At 60.5% G+C, this 26,851-nt stretch overlaps 1 protein-coding gene across 4 annotated transcripts in view; it reads left to right on the top strand.

Moving 5' to 3' along the window:
- The window catches only part of Tpcn1 (two pore segment channel 1), a 50,632-nt gene that overhangs the window by 10,491 nt on the left and 13,290 nt on the right, over positions 1–26,851 (top strand). For all 4 annotated transcript variants that reach the window (XM_027923403.2, XM_027923400.2, XM_027923401.2 and 1 more), the window contains exons 3-15: positions 12,320–12,447; positions 17,396–17,572; positions 18,485–18,598; positions 19,184–19,314; positions 19,950–20,038; positions 21,492–21,526; positions 21,926–21,984; positions 22,160–22,259; positions 24,327–24,443; positions 24,649–24,773; positions 25,439–25,487; positions 25,878–25,941; positions 26,693–26,737. In XM_027923403.2, coding sequence (XP_027779204.2) covers positions 12,320–12,447; positions 17,396–17,572; positions 18,485–18,598; positions 19,184–19,314; positions 19,950–20,038; positions 21,492–21,526; positions 21,926–21,984; positions 22,160–22,259; positions 24,327–24,443; positions 24,649–24,773; positions 25,439–25,487; positions 25,878–25,941; positions 26,693–26,737 — 1,233 coding nt within the window. The remainder of the gene's footprint in view (positions 1–12,319; positions 12,448–17,395; positions 17,573–18,484; positions 18,599–19,183; positions 19,315–19,949; positions 20,039–21,491; positions 21,527–21,925; positions 21,985–22,159; positions 22,260–24,326; positions 24,444–24,648; positions 24,774–25,438; positions 25,488–25,877; positions 25,942–26,692; positions 26,738–26,851) is intronic.

Genomic DNA, 26,851 nt, shown 5'->3' with positions numbered 1-26,851 from the left:
CGCCTCTTGTAACTGTCCTGAGGCTACAAGGATAGCGTGCTCCATATCGAGCTCGGCGCTGCCTCCTACGCCGTGCGGCCCTGTGCGTGGTAGGCGTCAGCCAGTCAGGCCACAGGTCAGTGGGAGCCAGCTGGATGCCTAGGGTGTTGTGGCAGAGCTGGCCTGGTCAAGTGGGTGCAGAGCCACTGTGTGGGGTCAGAAGGTGATGAGATGGCAGAGCCTCTTGCCACTGGCCAACTTTGGATGCTGTTTCCATGGTAACCCTCCAGAGGCCTTGGGTGGGTCAGCCCTGAGCAGGGGCAGCTTTTCTTTCTGGAGGTTGGAGGTGGGGAGTGGAGGCTGTGCCGCAGAGGCGGGGTGCAGGTTTGGCCTCTTCTGATTGGCTCCCTGACCAGCCTCACAGTGCCTCCCCGCTCTGGGTGGATGTGCAGGTCTCGAAGCCCCCGGCTGCTCCTGCCTCTTAGAGGGACTCAGGAAATGGCTGGATGATGCCGAACTGAAGAGAACCCTCGCAGGGGCCTGGCGTGGGGCCCGCGGTGCCTCTTGGGGCACAGACCTGGCAGCCTTGGGCAGGAGGAACCCCGTGAGAGCCAGGTGGGCCGGGGTGGGCGTGGGCTGTGCCTGGCCCTGTCCCACCTCTGCTCTGCCCTCCCCACCCCATCAGGCGCTGCCCTCAGCGCAGCCCCGGCAGCTCTCCTGGCTGAACAAACGCTTCTCACTGCTTCCGGCTGATAAGTGCCCGCTTTGTCTCGTGCAGCAACGGGACCCAAACAATCCGTCCTGACCTGGGCTTGACCAGGCAGCTCTCCATCTGCGCAGCCCACAGCCGGGCCCTTAGGCTCCCTCCTCTCCCCTGGATGGAGAACCTGTCCTCGGGACGTCTCCCTTCCTCCTGTATGTGGATCCAGATCCTAACGTGCGTTCTGGGTCTCTCCGTGCCTGTTGGCTGCGGGCCCCAGAGCCCGGCACTGATCCAGCAGCAGTGTCTTCTGTTTGTTTTTTGGTGCTGGGGTTGAACTCACAGGCACTTTACCCTGGGCTACATCCCCAGTCTTTTTTTTTTTTTGAGATGGCCTTAAATTGCTGAGGCTGGCCTCAAACTTGCGATCCTCTTGCCTTGGCCTCCTGGGTCACTGAGATTACGGGCATGGACCACTGCCCCCAGCCTTTATGTTTAAGGTCTGCATGATCTAGGAATTTCGTTTTCCCACAGAAGGCTCAGTTTTGCCTGGTGAACTCCGAGGAGGTGAGCTTCTCGGGGGCTTTCCAGCCCTGGCTGCATGGAGGATGCTGCACAGACTCCCTGGGGAGCTGTGCCGGCGTCTCCCTGCTCCTGGGCCCCAGAGCGAATCCAGGAGGTGCAGACCAGTGGCCTTCACTCTACATTAAGTGACATCTTCCCTGGAGCCATCCTTGTCCCCCGTTGGCAGAGCAGTGGGGGCTGGGGACAGCTGTCAGGAGCAGGTGCAGTGGTGTCTAAGTGGCTTGTCCTACAGTCCCTGCAGAGTAGAGGTGTCCCTCCCTGTCTTGCAGGTGTGCAGTGGGAGTGGGGAGGTCGGAGGGCGGGCAGCGTGGCTCGTCCTCAGCAAGTGTTGGTGGGACCCAGGGCCAGGCAGATGCCGGCCACGAAGGACTCTGTTGCTCCCGGTCAGAGCCCTGCCTCCTCTGTTGTGGGGCCTGGTCCTTGGGAGCATCTCTCCACCCGGACTCCATAGCACACACCTGTAATCCCAGCGAGGAGGGAGGCTGAAGCAGGAGGCTCGCAGGCTCAAGGCCAGCCTCAGCAATTCAGGCCCTGAGCAACTAAGCAAGACCCTGTCTCAAAAGAGAAAAAAAAGGGCCTGGGCATGTGTCTCAGTGGTTGAGCGCCCCCAGCTCCGTGCTCAGTGCTGAGTAGCTGAGGAGCCATAAATGCATCACCTCTTTGGCTCGACGCTTGTTTTGGGGTGTTGTCCTGGGGATTGAAACAGGCTTCGTGCATGCTTGGAAGCGCTGTGCCACCCAGCCACACCCCCAGCCCTTTGTTATTTCATTTTGAGGCAGGGTCTTGACAAGTCACCCAGCATGGCCTGGAACTTGGATCCTCCTGCCTCAGCCTCCCGAGTTGCTGGGCCTTCAGGTGGCACTTGCCAGGCGTGCCGAGGCTCTTGAGTGGAGTGAGGCAGAGTCCTTGGAGACCTGTGCTCTGGTCCTGCGGCCTCCCCGGCCTCTGTTCTCTCACTCCAAAGTCTTCAAGCCTGGGGCTGGCGCTAGGTCTCTAATAAGCGCATCATCCGTTATCTTCCTGAGTAAACCAATTCCACTGCAGGGCCTGCGGTGTCTCTGGCCTCAGGTGTATTGCTGCGGGCATTTTTTAGCTGCAGACTGAGCCCTTTCTTCCAGGCCTCTCCTGCCCACTGTGCGCAGTGGCTATGTCCCTCAGCCTCCTGCCCCCCATGCCCAGGCCGCTCGCTCCCAGCTCCGTCCCCGGGGAAGGACTGGGTGCCGGTCAGGTGTGCCGTGTGGACTTATACAGATGGTGGATCCCGGTGAGTGATGGGGGCTGTGCGGCCGAGCTAGGGAGAGCCTTGTGTGGTGTGGGCAGTGCCCCTCGAGTCACCCAGCGTCACGTTGGCATTTGTGAATCCCATTCCCTTCAGAGGAAGCTCTGCCGGCTTGTGGGTTTCTTTCTGCCGTCTACTTGACGCCCACGGTGAGGGCTGGTGGGATGGGACGGGAAGGTGCCCTCAGCTGCCGGCTGCTGCTTCGGTGCTGATTTGTGACACAGCTGGGCCTCTTGCTGGGAGTCCAGGTTTTACAAAGGCAGCAGCAGGTCTTGGGTACACAAACCCTGGGCCCTTGATAAACAGGCATGGAGTGACCTATTTGGGAGTGAGTCACCAGATTCCAAAAACATCCAGTGTCTTGGGTGACTCTGTCACAGCTTAGCCCTTGGAACCATCTGGGGTGCTGGAGAGGCTCAGTGACATGTGACCAGCTCGGAAATAGCCAGGGCGGGCCGAGCTTCCCCCGGAGCCGCCTGCTGGATGGAGCGCAGGTCTCTGCTCCCAGGCCGGGCGCCCTCATGTCTGGATGCCATGTCCACGGGTGCCGACCCCACCCTCCCTCACACTGAGCGCCCCGCACCACACTGTCCCCCAGCTGCCCGCAGCCTCCTTTGGGCACGTGGTGGTTCCGTTTCCTCCCGTTGTTCTTCTCCCTCGGCTCTTGCTGGAGCTCAGCCCGGGTGACGCGTCTGTGTGGTAGTGGCTTGGAAGCCGCCCAAGCTGCGGGATGCGATGGCTTTACTTGTGGGTGGTCGTCCACAGGCGTGGTGTCTTCTCTCCGTGGCTCTTGAGGGTCCCCTCTTCTTGCTGGCCTGCCTGTTGACAGTCACGGTTGTCCTGCGGCCAGTCTAGAAGTGTCCCCCGGGCTCAGAGTTTATCAGCCCACGTCTTCCAGCCTCGGGGCTGCTGGTGGGCGTGGTCCTGCTCTGCACCAGCCGTTCCTCCTGGGGGCCAGGCAGAGGGTTGGGGGGCCTAGAGGCCTGCGGGGCAGCTTGGGGAATCCTAGCTATGGGAACCTGTGTGTGTTGGAGAGTGGCTCTGTCCCCACTCAGCAGCACTTTGACAGTTCCTTGGTGGCCTTCTGCACGGTCGTGACTTGGTAGCTGAGCAGCATCGAGTGAGCTGCTGAGCTTGTTTCTCCTGGGTGTCAGTTTCTTCCTCTGTGAAATGGGGGCAAGAGTATTTGCAGCCAGGTGGACACAAAGGTAAGTGGGAAGTGGCGTGTCAGGCCCGGTACCAGCTCCATGCCGGAAACTGAACGCCACCGAGGCCCCCCCGGAGTCTGCCATCAGCAGAGCATGTACGCTGCCCTCTTCTGAGCCCCTGAGTGGTGATCAGAGGACCCTCTCCACTGGGAACTGGAGCCCTTCCTGCCTTTTGTTAATTCCTCACTTCCTGGTTTCCTGCATCTCCTTGAGGGTTTCGTAGTAGTAGCCGGGGGACAGTAGGCAGGTCCTGGCCATATGGGCTGCACGGCACCAGAACCCTGCCTCCGCCTGCTGTCCTTTCCCTGTTGGTACTGGGGACTGAACCCCAGGGCTGCTCTACCGCTGAGCCGCTCCCTCAGCCCTTCTTATTTGCATTTTGAGACAGGGTCTCGCTAACTTGTTGAGGCCGGCCTTGAACTTGCGAGCCCCTGAGCCGCCGGGATCACAGGCATGTGCCTCTGCGCCTTGCTCACCTCCTGCCATTGTCCTCTTGGTCTCTGCTGTTGTTTCTTGACGATGCTCTGTGGACTGCGCTCCCCACTTGACAGACAGGGAAACTGAGGTAAAGGAAGGGAAGACTGGCTCAGTGCCTGGCCACCGCCTGTCCCAGGCTTTCATCTCCCTGGAGACATGAGGTGCCCAAGCTACCAAGTCCCAAGACACGGGCTTCCTTCCTGTGTTCACTTCCCTGTGGTGTCCCCTTGTCCTGTGCCCAGAGCCACCTACAGCAGCTTCATACCCACCTACTGGGTCCAGCCAGCCCCCTGGGAATGGACTGTGTGGCCCCAGCTCTAGCCCCGGCTCACGGGCCTATCAGTGGGCACACTGGCCGCCCTGGTGCAGGGTGAGTCTGGCCGACTGTGCTCTGAGCTGCGCCATGTCTGCTGCCCTCTCGCAGGGGCCATAGAGCACCAGGGCGAGGGGAGAGGAGGCTTCCTCCCCATCCCCATGCTCAGTTCTCAATTAGCATTTCTGATGCTTCCAAGTGAAGGCAGGACAGATGTTTGCACAGGTGTTGGCTCCTCACTGGGAGGCCGCCAGGCGAGCGTGCTGTGTGTGTGTGTGTGTGTGTGTGTGTGTAGCCTGGGCCACACCAGCATTTGTTGAAATCCCGAGTATTCTGCACGCACCTCGAACATATGGGGGCAGGGAGCCCTCCGTGTCCTGGAATACCTGCGGCTGGGGAGCAGGCCGTGCAGGGCCAGGTTGACGCTCGAGGACCAAAGGAGCCCTCATGTCCTCCCTCACCAAGAATTTCCAGTGGACATCGGCAAGACAACACATGGTTCTCCACCCCGGGAAGGGTAACTGGAAGAGTAGACAAGAAGATGATCCTGAGAGCCGGGTGCGGTGGCGCACACCTGTCATCCCAACGGCTTGGGAGGCTGAGGCCGGAGGGCCAAAGCCAGCCTAGGCAACTTAGCAAGGCCCTAAGTGAGACCCTGTCTCAAAGAATGAAAAATGCTGGGGATGTGGCTCAGTGATAAAGTGTCCCCAGGTTCCATCTCTATTTCCAAAAAGAAAAAAAAAAAGAAGAAAAGAAAGTGACCCTCGGGTCCCTGGGAGCATAGCGTGCCCTGCAGGTGCGTGGCTTTGCCCAGCATGGTGTTCGTAGATGGCTAAGGAGTTGACCAAGACCAGCTCCTTTGGCTTTTTGCAGACGGGTTGCCTGCACAGGGTGTCCGCCATGAGAACCCAGTGGCTCGAGTTTGCCTTCATGACCTGGCGGACGGCCCAGCTGCCTCCCAGCTGCCTTGAAGGAGCAGAGAAGGTGGGAGCTCAGGCTGCCTGGGCTCAAACCCCAGCCCTGCGGCTTCTTCTTCTGTGACCTGGGGCAGGTCACTTAGTCTTCGGGGCCTGAGGTGCTGCTCAGCAAGCTGGGGCTGCGACGTGTCTGGCTCAGGGGTGCTGCAATGCTCAGGGGTGCTGGTGACTAGAACCTTGCAGCTGCATCAGGTGCCTGGCCAGCCCTGAGTGCGGGTCTTCCTGTCCTTCCACCGTCACTTCCCACTGCATCTGCCTGCCCCAGGCCCTGGGCTCTGGGTCGCTGAGCCTCTGCAGCTCCCCAGACGTGCCCTGTCACGTGCCCCTCTGTGCCTCATGCCTGACTGCCCTGTTCTGGAACGCGCCCTCTCCCCACACTGACCACCCCGAAGGCCTCCCGACACTGCCTGCTGTCCAGAGTGAGTGCAGCCTTTAGACCCTTGTAACTGATGAACGACTTCAGTGTGCCTGACTCTCCTTCCTTCTGTCACCTCCATATTCGGAGCTTCAAGGGGACAAATGGTCATAGGTTTATATTTTCTAATCCAGCTCTCAGTACAATGCTGGTACACAGTAGGTGCTGAATAAATACCTCCTTAAATCAAGCCACGTGTTTGGCTGTAGGAGTTAGCCTTTCTAGACAGAGGTGTGTACGCCTGTGATCCAGCTAGAGGCTGAAGATTGCATGTTGGAGGCCAGCCTCAGCATATTAGAGATTCTGCTCAAAATAGAAAAAAAACAGGACTGGGGACATGACTCAGTGGTAGAACGCCCCTGGGTTCAGTCCCCAGAACCAAAAGGAGACGAGCAGGGTCTCCCGAGGTTGTGTCTGCAGCCCTGTGGCAGTGTGGGGGCAGCGCCACAGGCTGCAGCTTCCCGGGGTGACGTCCATTCCCTGGCCTCCCAGCCCTGCTGCCTTCATGTGTCCCTGCTCCGGGCTCCCAGGAGCCTGTGGTCTCTGGCCTGTGCCTGCCTACCCTCCTCCTCTGTGTAGCCGCCTGCTCTCCACCTCTGGCCCTGTCCTGCCACGGCCCTCCAGGACTGGCCCCAGGGATGGTTCCTTTGGACTTGACCACTGAAGCGCCTGTCAGGTGAGCACAGTGAGGGTGGCCAGAGCCCTTCTGCCAGGCCTCCTCTCCGCCTCTGCAGAGCCTTGGCAGGACAGGCTTTGGGCCCGTGCCAGCCATTCAGCCGGGAGGGCTCTGTGCCAGTCCTCGCCTTGCTGGAGGTCAGGGAGTTTGCTGGGGTCTCCTGCCCGCTGATCCTCTGCTGGCTTGCAGGGTAGCGTGGCTGTGCTCTCTACCATCTTGCTGCCGGTTACAGAGAGGAGGAGGGGAGTGGCCTCTCTCTCCCGCCTGGAACCCCCACTCTGTTTCCATCTGGGGCCTGAAGTGCTGGCCGCACAGAAGCACTGTGGCACCTGTGCCTGTGAAGCTCAGCAGCACCGGGATTCCTTTCCTCTCCTCCAGTGCCTTCCCAGAGTGGGGCCCGTAGCCACTGCCCAGGGTGGCCAGGCGCTCGCTGTCTGCTGGGCGCAGGTCTCTGCAGGCCAGAGCTCTGTGGGCTTCACCTCTGTGCTTGGGCTTCTCCTGCCCCAGCTCCAGGGGAGGCGGGGGGGGGGGGCGGCTGGGAGAAGGGCGGCTCTGGGGAGGGACATCATGATCAGGGGACCTGAGGCATCTAGGGCTTCACCTGTCTGAAGAGGATGTATGTGTGTGTGTGGGGGGGTGTTCAAGAATGTGTGACGGGCTGCGGGCGGAGCTCAGGGGGAGCAGCGCCTGGTGTGCACCAGGCCCTGGGTTCCATCCCCAGCAACACCACCAATGCCCTCTCCGAGAGACAGAGAGAGAGAGAGGGGTGGGGGGGTGGGGAGGGTTAGTGGAGGAAGGGGCGCGAGGGTGGGGGTATGAGTGTGTGATGCTGCGAGCATTTTAAAAAGTGCGATGGAGGAAGGTGGAGACAGGAATGGGTTGGAGCCCCAGTGTCACTCTACCCGAGAAAGCTCGCGCTCTGCCAAGTGACCCTTGTGGGTTTATTCAAAGCGACCTCTGTCCCCAGGCCTAAGACCAAGGCCCGGGGTTTACCCAGCGGAGCTGACCCAGCACCTGCTGGTGGGGGTGGCACGGGCCTGCCCCGCCCCCTGCCTGGCGCACTCCTGGCGGCATATGGAAGCTGTTTCTGTTTATCCAGTGGCTCCAGGGCGCTGCCGCGTGCTGGGCTCCAGCTAGCGGAAACCCTGGATTCTCTACAGGGCCCTTTTGGAGGCTCCACACAGGGCAGCCAGCTGTTTGCTGAGAGCCTGGGCCTGTTACATCAGTGGAGGGGCGAGGCCATCTGTGCAGGCAGGTCACCCTGGCCGCCTGCTCTGCGTGCAGCTGCCTGTGTTCTGGGTCGGTGTGTGTGGGGGGGTGTCGTAGCTCCATGCTATGGCCGCAGGCTCACTTCCTTGGGCTGACTGCCAAGCTCGAGGAGGGAGGATCAGGGGCAGGGGCCTCCTGGATCTTCAGTGGCCGTGGTTTGGCCTGAGGGGCATGCCAGTCTGCCAGCCTGGGTTTCGTAGAGCGCTTGCCTGGGCACAGCGAGTACAGAGCGCGCTGTTCCCCTCTGTGGGGCTCCCCCAGGCACCGTGCTCTTCCTGGTTGCCAGGAATGTTCCAGTGGTATCCTGGGCCTTCCGAAGCCTCCCGTGGAGACGCTCCCTGCTGCGAGGGCCTAGAGGCCGCTTCTCCCTCTGGCCATGGGCATCCTCTGTCCTTCCTTCTGAGTTTCCAGCCCAGCCACCTTCTAGACCAGGCGGAAATGCAGAGGCAGGGGCTTCCTGCCCTGCTCCTGACCGAGGCTGTGGAGGCCCAGCAGCCCGCCCACCCTGTGGTGAGGTCGGGCCTGTTCCTCCGGCTGGGCCCTTACGGTATGCTCTGCTCCTCGCCTCGCAGGTCACCTGGAAGCACTGTCCTGTTAAGGACTAGGTCAGAGAGGTCCTACGGGGTCGACTCTGACCTGGCCTCCACTAGTCCCCACCAGAGAGGCTTGTCCCAGCCCACAGGGTGGAGCTAGTAGGGTGGTGTGGTGTGAACCCCCGACATTTGTGTGGCGACCTTGGAGCCTGTGTTTCTCCAGGAAATGCAGAGCAGGCTCTGGGCTCGGTGGGCAGAAGGATGCCAGGGCAGGGTTGCAAGGCAACCAGGGTCTGCACAGCACAGGCAGAGGACCTGGAGCGACTGACTGGGCCTTCTGTGCCATCAGACAGATTGTCCTCTGGTCCTCTCGCCTGGTAGTAACCCATCAGAGCCATGGGGAGTGCTTCTCTGAGGACCCGGAGGCCTGGCCCTGATCAGTCCCAGGAGCAGGACTCACTCCTACAACAGTGCCCCACCTAAATGCCCAGGCCCATGTGGGGACCCACCCACCTAGCGCTCCCCTGGCCTCCCCCCTCTGCGGCTTCTGCACCACCCTCGGCTCCTGCCCCAACCTCAGCTGCCCTTCCCCCTGGGAAGCTGCTGAGACCCCGGGCAGTTGGGGAGTTTCCATCTCCTTTCGGCACTTCTTAGCCTGGGAAGCAGAGCAGGGAATGGAGCCCCGCGGGTGGCGGCTCTGCCTCCGCAGCCTAGGAAGTGCTTTTGGACCTGGCTGTTGTGTAGAAGGAATGGGGGGGGGGCGGACCCTGCCTGCGCTGAGCCCTCTCTGTAATCCCTAAATGTGCCGCCAGCCAGCCACAGGCACCGGGTGAAGAAGCCTTTTCCACATCACCTGGGGCTTCCTTGAAAAGCCCCTCAGCCACGTGGCCCAGGCCTGTCAGCCCCACGTGTGAGAGTCACAAACAAGCCACCAGCTTCGCCTTCCCGGGGGGCTGGAGAGCTTGCTGGCTCTGTTTTGGGGCAGTGCAAGGAGGCCTGTGGCTGGAAGCAGGAACAAAGTCCTGGAGGGAGCCCTGCCCTCCTGGCTCTCTCCCCAGCTCCCTCCCCAGCCCCCTCCCCAGCTCTGCAGCCAGTTTCCCAGTTTCCCTTTGCTTCTCTCTTTAAGCCTCCGCCCTGAATTACCATGTGGAAAATCATCTTTCCGCAGCCAGTTTTCAGAAGAATGATATTTACAAATTCAAAGAGATCCTGTCCCCCCTGGTCCGCCCCCTCGGCGCTGCCCCTGCTCTCTGGGTCCCTGGGTGGTCCATCCTCCCCAGGCCCCTGGGCCAGTGCTTGCTTCTTGTTCCCTGCCTCAGTCGCCATGTGGCAGCATGTGGGGTTTCTAGGGCAGGGTCTCCTGGTTCACCCCTTGTGCCTCCTGCCCCACACTGTGCTGGGCCTCCAGGCGCCACAGTGAACAAGACAGACGTCCCTGTCCCCAGCTGACGTTCCAGGCAGGGAAACAGGCCCCCAGGTGAGGAGGTGGGAATGCAGCCACCCAAGGAAGCACCAGGCAGTGCGAGAGGCCGGTGTGGGGGTGGGGCCAGGCAGGGAAGAGGGGACCAGAGGTGCAAGGACCAGTAGGAGGAAAGTTCCAGGCATGTTCCAGAGTGACAGGGAGTCATCCAGCGGGAGGGAGGCGGGGACAAGGTGACCACAGGGGTGTTGGGGGCCTTCCGCAGGCCCCGTAACCCAGGGTTGTAGCCGTCTCCCAGGGAGACCTGCCAGGGCAAAGGAGAGGTACCATCAGCCTGGGGTTTTGAGGATGCTGTTACAGTAGATCCAGAGTCCAGCCACCAGAGGCTGCTCTGGGGTGGAGGCAGCAGGAGAGGCTTGCTCTGGCCCAGAGAGGAGGCTCAGGCCCCCACAGACAGAGCACACAGCCACCGAGGAGAGGTTTTTATGGTTGTTGTTCGGTTGCCCTAAACTCTTATACTTATTTAGACGTTAAAATTTGATACATATTCGCGATGCATGTTCTCAGAGAGCTTGTGGTCCAGGCACGCCCAGCCCGGCCTGTCCTGCGGCACCCTGGGAGGGACGACCCTCCGGCTTCCTGAGGCCCCTGCTGCCCCAGGCTCTGCTGACGTGGCTGTCCCACTGCTGGCCAGGGAAGACACGCTCCCAGCACCCGCACAGCCCTCTGCCTGTCCACAAGTCACCTGTGGCCCGTGGGGTGTGTCTGGAAGCTCTGGCCAGGGCGAGGGACAGTCTCTGCACCACCTGTCACTTTTGTTTGGGGTCACAGTTACTAAACCGGTCCCACAGCTGCATGCTGTCAGTCCACGATGGCCCGTGGGGGACAGCTGGTGTGTAGAGCCATCCTCCTGTCCCTCTGGGAGGAGTGAGTGATGAATGATGGTGCTGAGGAAAGTTCTAGATGGGCAGCCGGGAGACCTGGCTTTGTGGTCGTTGGCCCCACTGCACCGCACTGCACCACATGCATCGCACCCTTCTCAACGCTCAGTGTCCCCATTGAGAAGTGTGCCTCAGTGAAGCGGTCCTCGGGGTCCTTCCAGATGTGACAGTCACTGTGTCGGATGGCAGAAGATACACCAGAATCTGGGCAGGGACGGTCTATAGTTATGTTTCTCAAACTCTGTGGACAGGGCCGGTACTTTGATAAGACACGGTTGAGACAGGTTGCTAGGAGAGGGGACGCCACGCCGGAGCGCCCTCCCTGACTCCTGGGCTGCATCCTGGGTTGGCACACCCTGCCCACACGCTGGCTCCTGCCTGCAAACTCAGGGAGGGACAGGGCTTTGCAGATGGCCCGACAGGCCGCCCCCTCCTGGCAGTTCCCGATCAGAAGTACCCTTTGTTTATGACCAGCAGCCCCGTGAGTGCTGTCTTCCTGCTGTTTCCTGCTGGCTGTCACCTTACCTGCTGGCTTCCTGCCAACTGTGCCCATGGCAACAGCCAAACCCTCGATTCCTTATCTTCCTACAGGTGTATCACAGATGTATCATCCAGGGTGTGAATCTTCACCCTCGATTCACTTCTCCCCAATAAATTCACAGGCCAAGAGCCATTTCCTGGGGCCCTGGTTTCCCATGAGTTCAGTGGAGACTCCACATTCTTGAGACAAATCCAGCTCAAACACACTCAGATCCTATCGCCTCGGGTTTTGGAAGTTAAGGATCCCCAGGGTGCAGCCACCTTATCTCCAGCTATTGCTATTCTCTGTTGATGTCCGTCTCTTGGCAGCCGAGGAGGGAAAGAGCCCCCCTGAATTGGTGTGGGAGGAGTTCCAAGCACAGCCCTGGCTGGCTGGGCGGGGGTCAGCACCGATACCTGCACCACTCTGTGCCAAGCAGGATGGGGGCTCTTATTGCCTAGCCCAGGTCACCTGCCTGGGAGCCAGGGTGGCTCAGCCAGAGCCAGGCAGTGTGGACACAGGGCAGGGAGGGGGCATTCCCCAGAGCGGCCAGCAGGCGCTGGAGAAGGAGGGCGCCCATGTCAGCAAGGACAGGCAGCGGCTGACCCTGCCTCAGGGGCACATCCAGGCCTTTAGATGTTTGCAGAAACAGGATCTCAACAAAAGTCTACAGAAAGAGGACCCTCGAGGCTGGGCCCTGCCATTCCTTCCCTCCCCGGGCCCCCTCACCGCCCCAGGTCCCCCTCGCCACCCCAGACCACCCACCTCAGAGTTCTCCTTCTTCCTTCGGGGCTCCTCTCTGTGAGGATAAGCAGAGGTGGGCTTCCTCCCCACGCACTGCACCCCCTGTGTCCTTGTCTCCTCACTTTAGAGAGACTGAGCGGTGGCCAGCCCTCGCCGATTCTTGCTGTCCTTAGCACACAGGGTGAGCGCTGCCTTGCAGGTGACAGGTGTGTGTGAGCGGGCGGTGACTGCTGGCCCTTCTGCCTGCAGCCTGCTCTCTAATGTCTCTCCTCTCCCCATGCAGATGGGGGCAGCCATGCCGCCCACGACTCCCGGGCCCCCAGTCTGGTCTCTGGCGGAGAGAGCCCCCCCTCCAGCCCCTCCAGCCACAACTGGGAGATGAACTATCAAGAGGCAGCCATCTACCTCCAGGTGAGTGTCTCCTGGCCGGCCCCTGGGGAGCAGAGTCCCCATGCTGCCCTCTTGACTTGCCGGGCGCCCCTGCTTTATAGCCTTCGTCCTGGGGCAGGTCTGCCGGCCACGGGGGACTGAGGACCTTCATCCTTTCCCATCCAGCCTGCGGCTGCTCTCACCTCCACCACGTAGCACGGTTTTTGTTTGTTCATTTTTTTGGAAAAAAATAAGACAGTAATGCTTTTCTGTAAAAGTAATACATGCTCGTCATCACAAACCAAGGGACAAGGAGGAAATGAAGGAACGGGCACTCGGCCAGTCCTGTCCCCGTGGTTTCCTTCTGTATTAAGTACGCACACCCAGGCGAGGGGCATCCACCTGGAATCCAGCCGCTCAGGAGGCAGGAGGGCTGAAGGTCAAGGCCAGCCCAGCGCTGAGTGAGAGCCTGTTTCAGATCAAACATGAGAAGGGCTAGGGTGACTCTCAGTGGTAAGGAGCCTGACTCCACCCCAGTGCCCCTAAGAAAACCAACCAAGCCACCGCCAGGCAGAGCCAGGCCTGGAGGGTCACTCTGGTAGGCCCCCTCCTCAGGAGGCCAGGGGAGGGCCTGCTGGAGCCCAGCTATTCAAGGCCAGTCTGGGCAACAGAGCAGGACTCCATATCCAAAACAAGTCACGTGCTGTCTGTGGCTGTGTGATCTGCTGGTGTCCTTTGTCAGGGAGGCGCCCAGGGCCTTGTGCACCCTGGGCAGGCGCTGCACCCCGAGCACACCCCGAGCCATAGTCTGCATTTTGTTAATAGTGCGCAGCACACGCTTTTCTCTTGTATTATGACCTCATGTAAATGTCATCCCAGTGACTTTAGATGACATCAGGGGAGTCAGCCTCTTTCACTCAGCTGTTGTGAAGGCCTGGGTTTGTTCCCTTGTCACGCTCCCTGATTCTTCATAGTGACCCCGCGCTCTTACTGCAGAGACTGGGGGACAGGCGACTGGGTGGGAGGGGTCGCGTTTCCTGGGGCCTCCTCAGCCAGCAAGAGTCTGTTCCCTGGAGACCTGCCCTCCACCACCAGCCCAGCCTCTCGGCCTCTGTGCCTGATCTTGTCACAGTCGGATTCTGGTCTCTGGTGTCCATTCAGTGAGGATTTGGGTGAAGAATAGGATTTTTCTTAAATTCATTTGAATGATGATTTTCCTCATCTCTTTTCTCTGAAGCAGTTCTCCCCTGCAAGGATTTGTATTGTCATGTAAAAAAAAAAAAAAAAAAAGATGTCATTCAGTCCAGGTGTCCACTCGGTGTTGTCCAGCTGTCTGTCTGTGTCTGTGTTTTCACACAGAGCTGCGCAGGTGCCTTGGTTCCTCTGCAGATGTTTGATTCAAGTAGAGGCCATAGAAACAGTGCAGGGACGCTGTAGGGAGCTGGGCCCGCCTGTTAGTGTCCCTTCCCTGAGGTCAGAGCCAGGGACTCGGGAATCTGGTAATTCCTTCTCTCCCTAAGCAGGGGAGAGTGCTGGTGATGGATTTGGAGACTTTGTGGGGCACCTGCTTGTCCTCACACCAGGTGCCCAGGCTGGCATCATCACCTCCCGCTTTACAGTGGAGGTTCAGAGAGGCCAAGCGATGCCCAGGCCCCTGCTAGCAAGTCCCCAGGGTGGGTTTAAACTGTCCATCTGGGGCTGGGGCATGGTTCAGCGGTGGAGCCTGGGCTGTCCTTGGTCAGCCTGCACACAGCCCCGGGGCAGAGCTGTCCCCAGCACGTCTGTCCTTCTGGCCACATTGTATCCACTTGAAATTGGCCACGGTACTTGTGGAAATAGAGGTGATGGAGCATCAGATGTGTCGCGATCATTTTTATGGAAAGTTTTATGTACCTATTGTGGCGTGTGTGTATGTGTGTGTGCATGAGTGTGTACGTGTGAGTGTGCATGTGTGTGTGTGCGTGCATGTGTGTATGTATGCGTGTGTGCTCAAGTGTGCATGTGTGAGTATATGTGTGTATGTGAGTGTATGTGTATGAGAGTGTGCTTGTGAGTGTGCACGCATGTGCAGAGCCACACATCTGGAAAGTGTTCACCTAGGACAGGGCTGGTGACCTCTAGCTGATGGGATTCTATTTTTTTTTTTAATATTTACTTTTTAGTTGTAGTTGGACACAACACCTTTATTTCACTTATTTATTTTTATGTGGTGCTGAGGAACGAACCCAGGGCCTCTTGCGTGCAAGGCGAGCGCTCTACCGCTGAGCCATAGCCCCAGCCCTGATGGGCGTCTTACCACCTTCTACGTCTGTGTGTTATTTGAGTTATTTTTACCAAAACATGCATCAGTTTTAGAGAACAAAAGCTTGGGCAGCCTGGGTCCCCGTGGGCAGCATGGTGACCACTTGTGGAGTGTCGGCTGGCGTCAGGTGGCTTCCTCTTTTGGCCCATGGCTGAGCTGCAGCGGGGCCCCTGCACCGAGCTGCTGGTGTGTGAGGGTTGGTGGCCCTGGCTGGTGCCTATGGTCCCCTCTCCTCCTCTCCCACGTTCCTCCCCAGTGCCTCACCCTCGGGAACCACATGTCCAGCGCTCACGTCTGTGTGGACTTGAGCCCCAGGGAGCGGAGAGGCCGTCCCACTGGCCTTCCTGACGTGTCCTCGAGTGGCTCGCGCACAGCAGGCAGGAGACGAGCCCCGTGTTGTCCTTTAGGCTCAGATCGGAACCCAGTGCCCCGGGAAGGGTTTCCTCGGGCTTCTTTGGTGAGACGGTGTCCCCGTCTCCTGTCCGGCGCCTCCAGGTTCTGGAGTTCAAGTCGGAGCCCCTGCGGCAGTGCCTTCCTCTGACTTCCGGGCCACTTGTTGGGAGAAGTTGCGCAAGAGTCACATTTTCTAAAGTAATTCAGCCGAGAAGCTTCCTGGCCACTGTGCCTATTGTCCCTGTCCCTGGGGCCCTGCACAGACCACAGGCTGCACCAGCCTGCCGCCTCTGGCTTGGAGGTGTGGGCCCTTTGTGGCCCCCCCGCTGGTCTGCAGTTGCTCAGGAGGGCAGCAGCGGGTCAGCTTCAGGAAGTGACCTGCTCCGGGTCCCCTGCAAGCCGCAGCCCAGGCCTTCCCAGGAGGAGCCTCCGTGAGGATGGCGAGGGTGGTCACTGGGATGGACCCTGCAGCTGCCGGGAGCATTTTCAACCTTCACACTGACAACCAGAAATGTCTCCAGAGGTTGCTGTGGGTCAGAGGCAGGCACTAGCCTCCGCCACTCGAGAAGACAGAGCCAGTGCCCGCAGCCCAGCGGCTGGGGAAGTGCCTGCGAAGCCACTGAGGTTGGCTGTCCAGGTGGGGGATGGACCCTTGAGGCCAGACGCCCCCCACTCACACTGTGTCCACCAACTCCAGGGACCATAAGGAAGCCCCCAAAGGCTGATGGTAACAAGGAGGGCCAGCAGTGGCCTTGGGGTGTGTGCTGGTGAGGAGGCCGAGGAGGGACCCTCACGTGCGGGATGTGAAAAAACCTGGAGGTGCTCAGGAAGCCAAGCAGACCTGCTATGCCCTGCGGTCCCACCTCTGGGCCCTTCCGAGAGGGGCTGATGTCGGTGTGTCAGAGAGACGTGCGCGCCCGTGGTCCTTGCAGCCACTCATAGTGGCCAAGGGTGCGGGGCCAGGAGTCGTGAGAGGTGAAGGGACAAAAGAAACCTGTGGTAGACTCAGAATAGACTGTGCGCCTTGAAAGGGGACCAGCTCCTGTCATTTGTGACAGCGTGGATGGACCTGGAGAGCGAGATGTGACGTGGAGTGAGCCGCCACAGGAAGGCGGCGCTGCCCGCCTCACACTGAGGTTGCAGAGGTGGAGGCTGAACGGGGTCACCAGGGCAGGAAGAGCAGGTGAGGTAGTAAAGCTTCCGTCAGACAGGAGGACTGAGTCCCTGAGACCCTTGTCCAGCGTGGTGACCGTGGTTAATGATGTAGTGTGTCTGTTTCAGAATTGCTGAGAGGGTTGATTTAAAAAAATTTTTGAATTACTTTTGTTAGCTGTAGGTGGACACAATATCTATTTAGGTATTTTTATGTGGTGCTAAGGATGGGCCTCAAGGCAAGCGCTCTATTGCTCAGCCCCAGCCCAGCCCCTAGAGAGTAGATTTTAAATGTTCCCACTACAAAAAAAAAAAAAAAAAAAAAAAAAAGAAAAAAAAAAGGTGAATAGGGGTGAGTATTGATTAGTTGATTCTGTCACTCCATAACAGATCCTATATCCAAACATCATCATGCCCCATAAATAAGTGCAATTATCATCTGTCCAAAAAATGGGATTAGGATGCGGGCAGCCTGAGTTAATAAGAGTCGGTGGGTCCCCCGCCGGGCAGCTCTCCCTGTGCTTTGAAGGGTCCTAAAGGCACGGTGTTGGCTCATTTTCCTATGAACTCTGAGATAATTTCCATCTTTGCTGCTGTGACCAAAAGACCCAACAAAAACAACTTTAGAGGAGAAAAAGTGTATTTGGGGCTCCCGGTTTCAGAGGGCTCAGTCCACAGGTGGCCTGAGGGGAGGCAGAACCTCGTGGGAGAAGAGCGTGGCCCAGGGGAGCAGCTGGGAACGTGGCTCCAGGAAGCAGAGGGGGCAGAGACTGGACATTGGACAGATCGTGAACCCAGGACACCCCCAGAACCCCCCTCCTCAGCCACACCCCCTGCCCCCGTCACCCCGAGTCCATCCCTATCAGGCGATTAGCGCGCTGGCTGGTCAAGGCTCTCCTGACCCGGGACTCCTCCTCTGACTGTCCTGCTTCTCACGTGGGCTTTCGGCGCCCACTCCAGGACCGCACCGTCCCTGGGTCTTGAGCAGTTGCTGTCTCTCTGGCCTGTCCAGGGGGTGAGGCGGGGCCAGCTGCGCCCGAGTTCTTCCCAGTCCTCGCCTGGGCCTGCCCCTCTCCCTGCCACCGCACCTCTGGGTCACCCGGAGTCACCCTGGCTGGCGCGCCCACACACCCGTCCTTTCAGGAAGGCGAGAACAACGACAAGTTCTTCACCCACCCCAAGGACGCCAGGGCGCTGGGGGCCTACCTCTTCGTACACAACCACCTCTTCTACCTGATGGAGCTGCTGACCGCCCTGCTGCTGCTGCTGCTGTCCCTGTGCGAGGCGCCCGCCGTCCCTGCACTCCGGCTCGGCATTTACGTGAGTGCCTGGGGCCGGCGAGTGGGGCTTTCTGGGGCAGACAGCAGGAGGGAACATTCTAGAAGGGCAGGGGCTGCAACAGACCTGAAACAAGCCCGGCCACTGAAGCCCTGAGGACCCCACAGTCTCACTGGGTGAGTGGGGTCAGCAGCCTCCCCGGGAGTCTGTCAGGGAGGGGTCCCACTGGTGTCCCTCAGGACCAGTACCCACCCCTCGGTCACCCCACTGCCTGCACACTGTCTCCAACCTCGACGAGAAGGCAGTTAGCTGGGGCCACCGGTGGCAGGAGGACGGTCCAGTCCCACAGATGACCTTGCCCAGCAGAGCCCATGGTCAGCACGGGGCCTGGTGGTGTGTGGGAGTGCCATGTCCCTTGCTCAAGCAGGAACAGGAAAGGACACCCTCGCTGAGCAGCCTGGGCCCCAGGCCCTTGTGACCTTTCCCAGCTACCCGTCCCCACCGCTCCTCAGGGGAACCTTGTCCCCTGGAGGACACGGCACCCTGAGCAGACGAGGCTCATTTAGGGCCTTCCCTGCGTTCTTGTCCTGGTGCCAACTGGGGAACAAGACTGAGGGGCCACTTGTGCTCAGAGCCTGGTCTCTCAGACTCTTGGATTGTCCCCTTGGTTTTTAAGTTCCTATTCCATGCTGCTTTAATGTTCTTCTCTGGGTCTTTTGTAAATCTCATGGCGTCCTTCCTGGAACTAGATGGGAGTCTTGTCACCCCTCTGCTCCTCTCCTCGTGCCCTAGGCCCTGGCCTCTCGCCAGGTGCACAGTCCATGTGTGGAGATGTTCTGGGGCGCTCCGCGTCCAGGGCTGTGTGTGTTAGGAAGGGGCCCTGGCAGGCCTGGGTGTGGGGCCAAGACAGGTGACCCTGGGTGGTGGCCTGCCACGCCCCATGCCTGGTTGCAGGTCCACGCCACCCTGGAGCTGTTTGCGCTGATGGTGGTGGTGTTCGAGCTCTGCATGAAATCGCGGTGGCTGGGCCTCCACACCTTCGTCCGGCACAAGCGGACCATGGTCAAGGTGATGTGTCTGTCTGCCGGTCGTGTGGCACCTGTTTCTCCCCTGGGTGCTTCAAACCTGTATCTTTGGACTGATTTAAAATCCCCCACAGATGTCACCCAGGGTCCTGCCAGCCTCGGCATGTCCCCAGGTGTCCTGGGGGTACCAGTATAGTCTTGGAGCTCCATGTTGGCACACTCTGGGTCACTGTAGGTGTGTGCCCTGCACAGTGCACATGCATCCAGGTGGAAGGGAGGGGTCCACTCAGCCTGCTGGCCCCACACTGACTGCCCCAGCGTTGTGCACCTCTTGTGTGGCAGAGGAGGCCTCAGTAGGGCGAGTCGGGGTAGCGCTCGGCAGTGTGAGGAGTGTGCACGCCCGTCTAGGAGAATGTCCCCAGGGAGCTGAGGTCAGGCTGGGCCCAGACCTCCAGGGCCTCCTGGTGGGAGTGGACGTGGGGGAGGCTGGTGGATGCTGAGGGCAGGTGACGGTGGGCTGTGGTGGGGAGCAGTCCCTGGAATGCTTCCCCTGGGGCCACACGTCTGCTGGGTGCGCTGGGGTGGGGGCCGGCTGTGGCCTGACGGACGCCCTGGGCCTGCCGTCCAGACCTGCGTCCTGGTGGTGCAGTTCGCGGAGGCCATCGTGGTGCTGGTGCGGCAGACGTCCCATGTGCGGGTGACCCGGGCCCTGCGCTGCATTTTCCTGGTGGACTGCCGGTACTGCGGCGGCGTTCGGCGGTAAGGCCCGGGGCAGGCTGTGTGGATGGGCCCTGCTGCGGGCGGCCTTGACCTCTGGCCTGTGGAGCCGGGGGCCCGGAGCCCCTGCTGGCCTGGCACGGGCAGGCGGGTCCTGTGGGTTGAGCTTCCCTGACTCCACGTCCAGGGCCCTGTCCGTCCTGCCTGCTGCCCTCTGGGGCCAGCTCCCCACAGAGCGTGCCACTTGCTTGTCACCTGCTGGGCACAGCAGCACCTGTCCCAGCAGGCGGCCATGTGAAGCATCGTGGTGGATCGGGCAGGCCCTCCTGGCGCCTCCCTGGGCTCCAGGACCACACTGATGCCAGCCCACACCCAGAGTCACATGTCTCTGGAGACCCATCCAAGACTGTCTCGTGGGGGACCTGTGGTGACAGTGGCCAGCAGGGCCTCCTCTGTGCCCATGGCAGGGTGGGAATCACGTCCCTGGGGCGGGCCCTGGGGTATCTCTGGGAGCTGACCTTGGTGCCCGAGGCCCTGTGCTTGGCCTGCTGCCCTTCCCGCACTTGCAGGCCCTCTTCGCCTGGGCCACGGGGACGGGTGCTGTGTCTGCCACACCTGCCCTGTTCCTGCCCGCCGCCCCGGGCCAGCCCCCAGCCCAGCCGCCCCTCTCTCCCCAGCAACCTGCGGCAGATCTTCCAGTCCCTGCCCCCCTTCATGGACATCCTGCTCCTGCTGCTCTTCTTCATGATCATCTTCGCCATCCTCGGTGAGCGCCCTGTGCCCTTCAGGAAGACGTTCGCAGTGGGCAGTGTCTGGTCCCTTCAGGCTGCTGTCGTCAAGGACCGTGGGCTGGGTGGCTTGGAAATGGAAAGGTACTGCCCACGGTCCTGGAGGCTGCCCCAGACCCAGCGTCTGGTGAGGGTGGTTCCCAGTCAGTAGCTGGCTCCGTCCTCTTGCATCTCACTCGAGGGGGTCTCTGGGGCCTCTTGGATTCTTTTTTTTTTTTTTTTTGCAACATTGGGGGTTGAACCCTAAGCTCTCTACCACTGAGTTGCATCCTCAGGCCTTTTTTTTTTTTTTTTTTGCTGTGGTGAGAATTGAACCCAGGGCCTGTGCATGTGAGAGAAGCCCTCTACCAACTGCACTGTGTCCCCAGCCCGCTTTTTTATTTTGAGACAAGGTTTCACTGAGTTGCCCAGGCTGGTCAATCGTACCTCTTACCCTCCTGCCTGGGCCTCCCACGTGGCTGAGAACCCCAGGTGGGCACTGCAGCCCGGGTGGCAGGTTGCTCTCTTGTGCCCTTTGGGCTTATGCCTTTTGATACGTGCAGACGTAGCTCCTCGACGCTGCCCTGAGTACAGTGGGCGTGCCCCTGGTCTGCTGCTGTGGACACTGGCCACATTCAGACCCGCTGCAGCGCGTGGTTTGGTGCTGCCCAGCGCAGGTGCCCTGGTTCCCTTGCAGCATGTGCCTGCGCCTTTGGCTCAGGATCCAGCCTCACAGGAGGCCCCCCGGGGCTGGCCTTTGTCACCTGGAAGAAGTCTGGGCTCTTTAGACAGGCAGTGTGACCTGGCATCCTGGCCCAGGCTCATGGTGGGTTCTAGCATGCCACAGAGGCATGTCTCCAGAGACCCCTGGGTGGTGACAGCCCCAGAACCAAGGAGCCCTCATGACCACCCAGTCCTGAACCGTGTCCTCCCACTCCTCCCACCTGCCCTGGGTGAATCACATTGTGCTTCTCGGGGGACAGATTGCATCTGAGGGTGGAGAGTCCCCCTTTTCTCACTCAGGATTCCAAGGACTTGGGACAGCTCATCCTGGGACAGGAAGGGTGCCCCTCCCCAGGATCCTGGCTCAGGGGAGCAGCCGGACCCCTTTGGGACTTGGCTTGGCCACTCTGTCCTCCAGACCAGGGCTCCAGATCCAGCCTCCAGATGGGCTTTGTTGGTCTGCAGAGCTGGGGCGGCTCTTTAGACCCAGACTCCGCAAAATACAGGTCCGCAGCCATTCTAAAGAAAGGCCGTCCATCCTGGGCACATTTCCGGGGGCAGTGGGCCCCCAGAGCACGGTGCACCAGCTCCTTCAAACAGCATGACCTCTTGGGCCCATAGCCCCCTCCACGCCTGGGGCCTAGAGCGGCCGCCACGTGTGTGACATTCAGTTTCCTGGCCCTGGGACTCCCGCTCTCACACCTCTGGTCTTCCTCTGCCACCCTCCAGGTTTCTACTTGTTCTCCTCCAACCCTGCTGACCCGGTAAGCAGCCGAGGCCGCGGTCTCTTCCTGTGGCTGTCCCTCAAGGGGGCTGGAGTGAGCGTGAGGCAGGTTGGGAAGGGACACTCTGCCTGGCTCCTGGCCCCTGAGAGCCACAGACCTGAGCTCTTGGTCACCTCAGGGCCGAGGCAGTCCCTCCTGTCCCTTGAGGAGGGCATCCAAGACCAGGCCTGGAATGCCAGGACACTGGCAGAGCAGTGCAGGGACCAGGCTCCTTGCCCAGACATGTCCCCCGAAGTTGGTGGCCTGCCCCTGCCAGAGGGTGCCTCCATGCTCGGCCCTCCCAGGGGCTCCTCAAGGGGAGGGGAGCAGGTGAGCAGGGCAGGCGCTGCAGGTGGCCTGGCCATAGTGTGCCCTCATGTGTCCCTGCACCTCCCGCAGTACTTCCACACGCTGGAGGACAGCATCGTCAGCCTGTTCGTCCTCCTGACCACGGCCAAGTGAGTCCAGGCGCCCTCCCCTCCATCCTCCGTGGGCCCAGCCAAGGGCACTGCACACCTCGGCCGCCATGCTCCACTCGGGGCTCAGCCTCGGGGCCCAGCGTGGGCTGCGCAGGGAACTGTCCTGCGCCAGCCATGTCCCTGGAGGCCCCGCGACTGACCCTGTGCGCGTCAGTTTCCCAGATGTGATGATGCCTGCCTACGCCCGGAGTCCCTGGTCCTGCGCCTTCTTCATCGTGTACCTGTCCATCGAGCTGTACTTCATCATGAACCTGGTAAGAGGCTGGGCGGGCCACGGGTGGGGCCCAGGCTCCTGGCAGGTGTGATGTTTGGGGACTGTGTCAGGTCCCCCTGTTGGTGGCATCCTCTTGGGGTCAGTGCTGCTGCCGACGGTGCCGGCTTTCAGGCCAGGGCTGCTCAGGGATCTTGTCATTCTTGAAGCACAGGCAGAGTGACCCTGGAGACTGGCGTCCACCCTGCCCAGCCAGGCTGCAGGGTACTTCAGACCTGAGGGTGGAGCACCTCACCCCCACCCCCCCACCCCCCGCCAGGGGCTGTTGTGACTGCGACAGATGCAGAAACTGCAAGTGTGAGACCAATAGAGGAGTGAGCCCCAGCCACAGCCCAGCGTGGCCCTGTGGGCCGACCCTGGGGCCCTGCCCAGCCACCCTCACCCTGTGCCCACAGGCCAGGAGCACTGTGTGCCTGTGCCCCGCTCATCAGGAACCCCAGGATCTGGCTGGAGCACCCTCCACTCAGGAGACGTGCACCCTGAGCACTTGAGGGCTCTGGGGGTGCCTGCTGAGAGAGGCTGGCCACAAGGCTGTCCTCCAGATCCCTGCCAGCGCTGGGTGAGACCACGCATCAGCGCCAGAGCTGGCAGGAGGCTTTTTGTCCCTGAAGGTGAGCCTGGGACCGGGTGCTGGCCAGTGCTATTCCCCAGTGAGCTGCCCCCAGCCTGTTAGGCTTATTGGTCAATTTCCAGAAAGCACTTTACACTGTCACGGAGTCCGGCTCAGATGGACATGGAAGACGCTTTCTCTGGGCAGACTTGTGAAATCTAGACATTTCTAGTTTCAAAAAAAAGAAGATACTTTCTTTTTATGACCAATTTTAAAAGAAAGACAGTGATCTCCCACCCCCTTGCGTGAGCCCTACCCTGTGACTTATTTAGAACTGTCTGTTGGGAAAAACAAGGGCTTGTCCCCTCACTCACACCACAGTCACGGAGGCTCCTGGGACCTCTCCAGGGAGGAGCCTTCTCTCCACCAGTAAGCCATCTGAGGCCACCTGGTGGCCTGTAACCTGACTGCACTGACCCCGTCCACCTGGAGGTACTCCAGAACTCAGGGACATAAGTGCAGCCACGCAGGGTGGAGGCCCAGGGAGGCTGTCGGAGCCTCCACGCCCTCACTGTCTCCTGCCCTGCCGCCCGACTCGGCCTCTCTGGGGCGGCCTCTCCTCCAGGCCACAGGACAGCTGCCTGTGGAAAGGCGAGGGGCCGTGGTCTGTTGGACGGGAGCTTGGCTTCCTGTGACCACCTCGGGGAGGAGGACCTCTCCCTCCTGTGGCTGGCTTTGGGAGGCAGTCGGGGCAGGGACCGTGGGTGAAAACCAAAAATTATATAATGTCGTGGGCGCAACAGTCTGGGGCAAGGGTTAGCGACTTGGCCCACGCCAGGTCGTAAAGTTCCATTGTCACATGGCCACGCCCACCGGCTGGCTCATTTCTGTGGCTGGTTTCACAGAACAACTGGTGTGGCCAGCTGGGAGTGGCGGCCAGCCACCTGGCCTTCATAGCCTGAAATATTGGCTGCGTGGCCCAGCTAGGGAAGAGTCGTTCATTGTGACCTGCACAGAGTAAATGGGGGGCCGATGTGAAGGTTGGAAGGGCAGGAGAGCACCCTCAAAACGCCTGTGAAAGATGGGGTGTTCCAGAAAGGGATTCTGTCACATTCCCCCTCCCGCCCCCTGCCCTCTAGTAATGCAGCTGGTGTCCTTGAGCTGAGGGTACCAGGCATCCCTGAGGCTGCTTCGTGGAGCACGGCCTCCTCCTCCCCTTATTTCTGTGCCACCCATGAAGCCCTGACGCACAAGTACTGGGAGCAGGAGGAAGAACACCGCCATGATGTCTCTTCCTGCCCCTCTTGCTGCTTCCTTGTCCCCTCGCTTGTCCCTGGCCCAGCCAGGGACAGGTGGCAGTGAATGGCTCCTGTGGAGAGCCACCAGAGTCCTGTATCCTGGGGTGCATGCAGGGGTCTCCAGTCCCCTCGGCTGACTGGTGACGCCTTCCTGCCGGTCCGGCCCTGCAGGGCGCACAGTCAGGCTCTGCCTCCCCCGCAGCTCCTGGCCGTGGTGTTCGACACCTTCAGTGACATCGAGAAGCGCAAGTTCAAGTCTCTGCTGCTGCACAGGAGGACCGCCATCCAGCACGCCTACCGTCTCCTCGTCAGCCAGCGGGTAGGGGCGCGGGCAGGGGTGGGCCTTGCTTTGCCCCTGCCCGGAGCAGCCCCTGAGCCTGTGGGGCCAGAGACTTCGCAGACCAGAGTCCTGCCAGGGAGAAGGAGCAGGGCCTGGGACGTGTGCTGGCGTCTAGCCTGGCTGCCCTGGGTGGGGAACAGTCTGGGCTGGATCCCCGATCCACCTCCTGTCCTCCGCCCCCCAGAGGCCCGCGGGCATCTCCTACAGGCAGTTCGAAGGCCTAATGCGCTTCTACAAGCCCCGGATGAGCGCCCGGGAGCGCTTTCTGACTTTCAAGGCCCTGAATCAGAGCGACTCACCTCTGCTCAGGTGAGAGCCGGTGCCAGTGGGGGCAGCGCAGCCAGACATGGTGTTCACCCCAGGAGCTGGGGCGCCAGAGCAGTGGGAGCAGGTGGCAGAGGCTCATTAGATTTCCGTTTGTCCCTGAGCTTCTACGGGTGGGTGGTATGTGTCGGGATCCCTCTGTGAGTCACAGAGGTCCAACTGCCAAGCAGGCTGGATGAAAAAGGAACGTCTGCCCTGGCCCAGCCGGTGGCACTGGAGCCCAGGGCAGGGGTCGTCCAGTGGGTGGAGGGGGTGGACATGCGCACACACATGCGCCCGGCACAGTGCAGAGAACTGAGCCAAGGACTCGGTGGGCAGAAGGGTCTCCGGGCTGTTGCTGAGGCTCCGAAGCAGCCTCCTACTGGGGTGTGCTCAGTCCAGCCTTTCCCCTGGGGCCTCTGCTGGAGGACGCTAAGCGTCCATCTCGAAATCGCGGTGTTCTGTGGCTGCTCTCGGGCGTGGAGACTGTCAGCTTCAGTGTGGACCATGGGGATCAGTCAGCATGGCTGGTTGATTGGGTGACCCAAGTCCCCTGGGACAGGAGATCAGAGGACATGCTGGGACTCACGAGCTGTCCCTTGCTCCCTGTGAGTGCGGGAGCTGGGGCTCGGGGTGGTGCTAGCGTGTGCCTCCTCCTTTTGCTCTGATAGCCTGAAGGACTTCTATGACATCTATGAAGTCGCTGCCCTCAAGTGGAAGGCGAGTACCCGGGAGAGGGCGAGGGGCGGGCAGGTGGGCGCCCAGTGGGAGCGGGGACGGAGGCCTCAGAGGTGCAGCCCTGGCACCTTGCAGAGCAGGGCCCGGCCCCCACGTCAGCCCCCGTGTGGTGACGCAGGGTTGTGGTTAAGCGCATTCAGTTTCTGTGACGTCAGGTGAGTTAGCCCAGCTTCCCAGGTGCCTGGCTCACCTGTGGGAGCAAGTCCCCCCTGGAGATAGTCCAGGACCAGGGGAAAGTCGGGCAGGAGCCCCATGCACTCCAGGTGCCCCATGGCTGCCCGTGCTGCTGTCACTCAGCTGTTCTGGGTCAGCTGCGCTGGCAGGGAGGAGGGGCCACGCCCTGGCCTGACTCCTGCGCCCACTGCCCCGCAGGTCAAGAGAAACCGAGAGCACTGGTTCGATGAGCTTCCCAGGACCGCATTCCTCATCTTCAAAGGTGAGGTCCACCTGAGGGTGACCCACAGCTGGGGCAGGCGGGGGTCTCGGAGGCCACAGGCAGACATTCGTGGAGGTGGCCTGGTGCAGAGCAAGAGCCCAGTGTGCGTGGCACAACAGCAGCGGGACCTTCTGGATGCTTCCTCACTTAGACCAAAGCAATAGTATTCATTGAAGAAAATCTAGAAAGTCAGCTCATTGGAAGAAAGTGAAATTTATCCACCCCAAGATGGCCACTCGGCTCTCTGACCTGGGCCTTTCTGATATTTTTTGGTGTGTTTACAACAATAGAGGACTTTGAATCTTGGTAGTTCTGCATAGGTGTGTGGTTGGCCCACAAGGACTTTCTTGTGTCACAGCCTAAGCCTAGGTCTGGGCTCTTAGGAATAAGGCTGAGCTGCCGCGTGCACACCGGGATGCTTCCCACAGCCGGGATGCTTCCCACAGCCGGGCCCTCGCTGGGCACGGGTTTTCTCTGCCCCATGGATGACCGTTAGCTGAATGGGTGGGTGGACAGGTAGGCTGGGCTGAGGAGCAGCAGCGGAAGTCCCACAGTGGACACAGCTTGGCTGTGCTCTGTGGGCTCCAGGTGCGTCCCCTTGGGGTCCAAGCAGAAGCACAGGCTCCCTCAGGCAGGCCCTCCTTCTGCAGCCCCTGGCATCCATGTCCTGGTTGACCTGTCCATGAAGTGTGTGGCTGGAGACGGTGTCCTTCAGGTGAGGATTTCATTTGAATGTTTCCTCTCCAAACAGGAATCAACATCCTGGTGAAGTCCAAGGCCTTCCAGTATTTCATGTGTAAGTGTGGCCTGTCCCTGCTCCGGGCCCTTCCCTCCTGAGCCTTTGCTGTCCTGCACGGTAGAGGGGAAACAGTTGTGCGTCTGACTGTAGAAGATGCCCAGCCTGGTCAGC

The sequence above is a fragment of the Marmota flaviventris genome, chromosome 1 (genome assembly GCF_047511675.1).
Source record: "Marmota flaviventris isolate mMarFla1 chromosome 1, mMarFla1.hap1, whole genome shotgun sequence".
Taxonomy (NCBI): domain Eukaryota; kingdom Metazoa; phylum Chordata; class Mammalia; order Rodentia; family Sciuridae; genus Marmota; species Marmota flaviventris.
Note: the sequence above shows the minus strand (reverse complement) of the source record. Positions and strands in the feature narration are given on the sequence as shown.